A 6,708-nucleotide genomic window follows, 5' to 3' on the forward strand; every position below is an offset into this window, starting at 1 on the left:
AAACACGTTCTTCTCATTTTTCTCGCTACTGGAAAAAGACAGCGACTAGGTGTCTCGGCTTATTTGTAGTTATTTCCATTTTCTACCATATTGCCGAAGACACCTAGTCGCTATCTTTTTCCAGTAGCGAGAAAAATGAGAAAAACGTGTTTTCCGCTCAATGCCCACTTGTGTCACTTTTGCTCGCAACTTCATTTGTTTCTTTTTTGCTCTAAGTTTTTTTTTTCATTTCATTTATCGGCAAAGAGTTCAGAAGTTCTTTTTTCATTCTATGGGGTTAAATTGTATTTTTGAAATTATCGTCTTCAGACGATGCATACAATTTTCAAACATCTTCACATCCTACCATAGATCATGTAGACAAAGGTGTCCTTTATTTCATCTTAGGAAAAAAATTGTACTTTGCCAACAGTTGCAATTAACAACTAAAGAGTTTTCAATATCCCTTGATTGCTTACATGAGAAAAAAGTATCTCAGATTACTTCGTTCCACTAATCATCAAACGCTTGGTAGCTGAACAAAAAGTTTTCTTCATTATTTATTGTACACACAAAATTCAACTTACCACAAATCTCTACCCAAATTCTCTCTCACATTTAAAACCGTGGTTTTCATTTTACGTTGGAATAGCGATAAATGAGATTTAAAAAACGAATTCGGAAAGATTCAATTTGCAAATTCAATGTTTTTCAATTTATTCACCGGACGTGAGCGTTAGAAAAAATGGTTTAGCTGCAAGAAGATAGAAACTCAAACCGTGGAAATTGTTGCCGATATTTCCCAAAACACGTTCACAATTCGGCTACAAAAATGTTTCCTCAAATTGAACGATCTGAAAAATGTGTACAATGGTTGCGATTCACTCTAACACTGTATCACGTTTCTATTCCATTCGTTCAGCCTAGAGTCCATCAATTTAAATTGGATCCTGATCAATGGTTGAATTGATTTACAAACATTTGTCATCAAATTGCGTGTGGGTGCAATCAAGTCTACTTTACTAACGATTCCATTGGGAAAATAACTAAATAGTCATGTATTCATCAGTGCATATTGAGACTCCAAAGAAGCCCCAAGAATTCCAGCAATGGAATAATCATTATATTCTTCCATGAAATGACATTTTGATGATTTCAAGTCCACATCTGATTTTCTGATATCAAATAATAACAACGGCATGTCAAACCACAGCACTTATTGAAATAGAGAGAAAGAGGAGAAAAAAATATCGCATGAATCGAAACAATAACCAATTATGAACAACGTTCTGACAACGCAAGGTCATCATTTAATCGATAACAATTTGGTGATTATGAAAATTACGCCTATACACCAAACGATTCCGGTGACATGTTCTCAACTAATTTAATCATTGAATTTACATTAGTTCATTCAATTCTCTTCTGTAACACAATTTTAAGTTGAAAGACAACAAAATCATGATTTTCTGTTGTCAATCTTCGCGTTATTTTTCTTGGCTATAAAAAGTTGATTTCAATAAGTTGAATGTTCAATATACAATTGATTCGTCGTAATTTTGTAGCATATTTGCATTTCTTCATGCATTCTTTCTATTTTGAAGGGACGATGAAGAAGAATACGTGTTGATTAACTTCGAAAAGCTGGGATATTATCACGGTGATCTCGGGCTTGACGTGGAGCGATTGGTCTGAAAAACTTTAAGCAGCTTCATTTTTACGAAGCAGACATCGGACATATTCTGCCGTTCGTTCAATATGCACCTAATTTGAAGTGCATCAAAGTGACCAATCTGAGCGCTGCAAATATCATCGATCCAGCAGCGATGAACAGTAAACTTACATTTAACGTGGAAGAGACCATTTATTTGGCCACGAGTAAGATAATGGCAACCGATTTGTCTTTAATCAAACTCAAACGAGGCGAATCGTATGATCCTGAGCATTATTTCATTGAAAGATATCATTAGAATAAAATATCAGCCCTTTTAGCTACTGAATACATTTAATGCAAATATTTTTCGTAATGAAAACAAATGAAAATATTTTTACTTAAAATTTGTTATCAATAAATATTGAAAAAAAAAAATTGAATCGATATGGGTTTATTTGTTGCCATAAAAAAAAAAAGAAACAATAATAACACAATTCCACATCAGTCGAAATATCGGTGTTCATAATTATCTGTGAAAAAGTATCAAACAATTCAGTCTGAGCACGCTACGACAGACACAGTTTACTTGAAATACTACTACTCTTGGCAAAGTCAAAGCACTCAATGAAATTGATAAAACCGATGAACTTCCAAATAATAGGAAGTGATTTCGATCTAATCAAATAGTAATTTTAGCAAATTTGTTGTAAATCATTACATGCATTTAGTTGGTTTAAGGTAGGTTCAAAGGTTTTTTTCTCTCGCTAATTTGTTGATAATATTGTATCCAGTCAATATCACATGGCATCTGACAGATGCACATTTCCGATTTGTTTGAACTTGAATTGCTTGAGTGGACGAATGACAGTACATCGTTTAAATGAGCCGGGTGCAATTTGATGATAGCAATTGGTTATTGACTACAGTTAATAGCAAAGAATCTCATGTGCTAAACCGTTTGAACTGAAACTGATTTGTGAACGTAAACCAATTACGTTAATTTCGATATATACGACTAATGAAGATGAGAATAAATAAACCGAACATTTTTATTTACAAGTTATTTATTTGCATTTGTTAATATCTTTCAAAATGATTTTGGAAAGCATGTGCAAAAGAAAAATTCAATTTCATTTAAAAGAAGAAAAAAAAAACAATTCAATAATAGCTATTGTCCTTTTTTTATCATTTTGAACAAAATAAATCTACGGAAATAAGAGTATGCATGAACAAGCGGTATATTTTCATATTTTACTTTTGTCGGATCCGGCGAATGTGGAAACACATCAAAAACGGAAATACTAATGCTTTGATATACAGTGTATAGATTATTTGTCTATTCTTTGTTTTTTGTTTCGTTTGTTGAGGACGATCACTTGAATGTTTTTTTTTTGGAATAGATTCTATATGTGGTTTTGGGAAATGACTTGAATGAATATGAAAAAAAAGAGTTACATATGCGATATTTGTCTAAAATTGGTCAGAGCCCCTACTCAACATTATTTTTCTTTTATTTGCCTATTTCCGCTCTAATCCAGTCTAATGTTTTTCTTCTGTGCGTTTTTAGTTACTTACATTTACAGAATCATTTTATAAAAGTGAACTGAATGATGATGTATCATAATGCATGAAATCGTACACAAGTGAAAACTGTGCAAGCTGTACATATGCTGAATAACTTGTTTACAATTTTTAGATCAGTTATTTCTAAATGAATACATTTAGGAAATAGTTGCTTATTGCCTATGATGTTTTCTTTCAATTTACTAGTTTGATTTATTTTCCGCATTGTTTCGTTTTCTCTCTCTTTATCGATAGAAATCCTTTTTATCTCTATCACACAAATTATTCTTGGCGATATGATGTAAAGAGAAAAGGAAAACAATATGAATATGCCCAAATACAAACCACGAGGCATCGAAAAAAAATCTCTTTGAAAAAAGACCATGTGTATTGATTTCATAAAGATTGATGCCACTGAAGCTCTCACAAATTGATTTCTATTATACCAATTCTTTGGTAAATTGGTCACGAGATTTATTTTACTACAACAATGTCAAATAATAAAATGTAGCTGTACAACAGAGACAGAAAGAAGAAACACTGACAAATGAAAGAATTTAAAATAAAGGTAATTCATATGGTATCTTCAGTTTCTATGATTGACATACATTTTTCACCGATGAACCGACATTCAGCTGATTGGTTTCATCTAGAATATCGTCTAACGTCAACATGTGGTCTTCGCCTTCTAAATGCCGATTTCGCATATGTTTCACAATTTTTGCCAGCACACCAAAACGGTACTGTGAACAGTTCCAGCCATGGTTTTGTGTAGCTAAAGTGTACAGAACAAACAGAAAAAAAAACAATTAGTTTCTTGTTCTTGGTGTTGGGCCATAGTCAATTTTAAATTCTCGGCATACTTTGATGCATCCAATTTGGGTCGAACTTTTGGTTTGGGCACATCTTTTACGGTCGCTTCGGGTCGGGTCTTTTTCTCCACGCTAAAAAATGAAATTAATCCGAATTAGAGAAGAGAAATACACCAGCCTTGAATTCAATTTGTTCGTAACTTACGTTGGAGTGGCCATAGCCCGTTTTTTGAACGCTTCCCGTTCTCTTTAAAGTGCTGCATCCATTTTTGCGGCTTCTTTGTCCTACCAAATAACTAATAAATACAATTTCTTCTTGATGCTCTTGTGTTTTGATCAAATTGAACCATGGAAGACTTGTGAAATACCACTTTTGTTTTCTTGCGAATGTCTCATATGGCGATACGTCAACAAATAAATGCCTTTCATGTCGATGTATTAGAGTGCAACTGTCAAACATAGTAAGGGTGCGTTCAATGAACATCGAAATTATTTTCGCTCAAATCCAAAATTGTTTATCGGTCGGAATATTCATAATTTGGTTCTTGGATGATTATTTCGTTGCCAAAAATGAGGAAAAGGAAAATTTGATGCAAAGAAAATATATTGGCTTCAAACATATTTCCTGGGCAACGTGATTATACTTTTATCATAAATAAAATGTTCTGGTCAAATCAAATTTATTACGTTAATCGGTGATTGTAAAACTGTCAACTATGTGCATATGCCGGTTGTATGTTCTCTAAAGAGAAAATGAGAAAAGAAAATAAGCAGACAGATTGAGGGAGAGATAGAGAGAGAGGTTTTATTCAAATCAGTATTCGCTACGTTGTTTATACACATACCGGCAGCCGGCTGTATCATTCTAGATGAATATTCAAATCTTGGCAAATTTGCCGAAATGTCTTCGGGTAGGGCGATTTCAATTGTAGATTTTATGTAGTTTAATGTAGTGTTTTTACTTTTTTTATGTAGGAACAATTTTTTTGAGTAATCGGCTATCGAAAAACCGCTCCAAAATGGGGATACTCAAATCTTGGTCAAAAAACGAATTTTCCATGAATCAAATGTTTTTTCGAATGGAGAATGGTTTCAAAAAATTGTAGATAAATTGTAGAATTCAAATCAATTGTAGGGGATTTGTAATCCTCTAAAGAACGTGTGAAGGCTTTATATCATTTGTGCTTTTTGCAATAATATGGAGCCGCCATGATTATTTATCAATTAATAGTACTGAAGTACAGTGTATTTGAAACCGTACCTTCTCTACTACTGCTTGAAAGCACAATCGTATAAAAATCTGCAAGAATTGACGCCTAGCGGAATATCACGCTCCTGAATCTTGTGAGATATTTGAGATATTTGGAATAAACATTAGTTGTATGACATATTTTCGATTATTTCGAATAAATAAATCAGATTTTTGTGGATTTTGGAGATATTTGAGATTTTTTGCATTAAATCCGAATAAATACATTTAAATATCATTCATAATCACAAAAATCCACAATACTCCGCCGTATTCACAAATATTCACCATATTTCATACGACAGATTTTTAGAGATAAATTGGATTTTTTTGAAATATTTGAAATGATTTAAGCGTGATATTCCCCTAGATTTACGCCTCGTTCTTTAAAACAATTGAAAAAGTTCGCTTTGTAAATAAAGCATTTCAATCGGCTGTAGATTTTGTGCTAGCTACTCAACATGAGAATAGGCGACTTGGTTTTCGTCGTGTGATATTGGGAAACGATGGTGAATGTGGCCGTTTGATTGAAGAAACAAAGAAAGACGAATATAAACTCATCAAAGCGTTGAAAATTGTATTTAATGAACCTGAAAACCGTTTGACATTAGATGGTATCAGATAAGTCAAAGATATTTTTGAAAATATTATAGTGTTAGATGTGGATTTTTTGCCAAGTCTGATCGAAGAAGTGCACACAATTTTGTTTAGACAATGTAAAGACCAAAAATTCCTTTTTATAAATAACATATCTTTTGTGGAAGAAAACAACCATAGCTGGATGAACATGGTGATGCCGAATTTAACATCACTCGACATAATGAGCGTTAATCGAAAAGGCGATCACAATAAAAGTGTTTCAAACAACAGTAAATGCGCTGCCTTTACTAAAAGATGCATTACGGTCAGCAGCTCTTGAGACATTAATCATTCTAGAAGAAGACACTGAAGAATGTGAAATCTCAACGGTTTTAGGGGATTTACGTCAACTTCTCGAAGCAAAAGTTTATAAAAAACTGAATGTGACTACAAAATCCGGAACTTATCAAAGCACACTCATCGAATTGGGGCGTTTGAATATGGAGAAGTTAACCATGGATGCAATCATTGATACAAACGATTTGGAGCCCATAACGAGCCTAAAATATGTGCATTTTGGTGGATCACATATCGAGAAACTAGTGTAAGAATGTACAATCATACCGTTAGAACGCACGATCATACACACTTCCGTTTTAGTTTGCGCTTTTCGGTGTACACATGATTGACTCTACGCACAATTTTGTCAACGCGTCAATGATTTGGGCATAACCCATATCGACACGTTACTATAAATATGTATTCGCACCTAGCACAGACACTTAGACTAATTTCCAACATAAATAAAACACTGTTTAAACATAAACTTACGTGTATTAATTTCTGACTCCTACACTAGAATGTTTAGTTCG

General features: G+C 33.3%; 1 protein-coding gene across 1 annotated transcript in view; it reads right to left on the reverse strand.

Annotated features, from left to right (window-relative positions):
• The window catches only part of LOC129579154 (ABC transporter G family member 20), a 52,453-nt gene extending 48,038 nt beyond the window's left edge, over window positions 1–4,415 (reverse strand). The window contains exons 1-3 of the mRNA XM_055468855.1: window positions 4,214–4,415; window positions 4,060–4,140; window positions 3,805–3,971 (exon numbers count right to left, since the gene is read on the reverse strand). Of these exons, the coding sequence (XP_055324830.1) occupies window positions 3,805–3,806 (2 nt within the window). The 5' untranslated portion in view covers window positions 3,807–3,971; window positions 4,060–4,140; window positions 4,214–4,415. The remainder of the gene's footprint in view (window positions 1–3,804; window positions 3,972–4,059; window positions 4,141–4,213) is intronic.
• Between the last annotated feature and the right edge of the window lie 2,293 nt (window positions 4,416–6,708).

The sequence above is a fragment of the Sitodiplosis mosellana genome, unplaced genomic scaffold (assembly GCF_009176505.1).
Source record: "Sitodiplosis mosellana isolate CC-2019 unplaced genomic scaffold, AAFC_SMos_1.0 Smas_scaffold_6226, whole genome shotgun sequence".
Taxonomy (NCBI): Eukaryota; Metazoa; Arthropoda; class Insecta; order Diptera; family Cecidomyiidae; genus Sitodiplosis; species Sitodiplosis mosellana.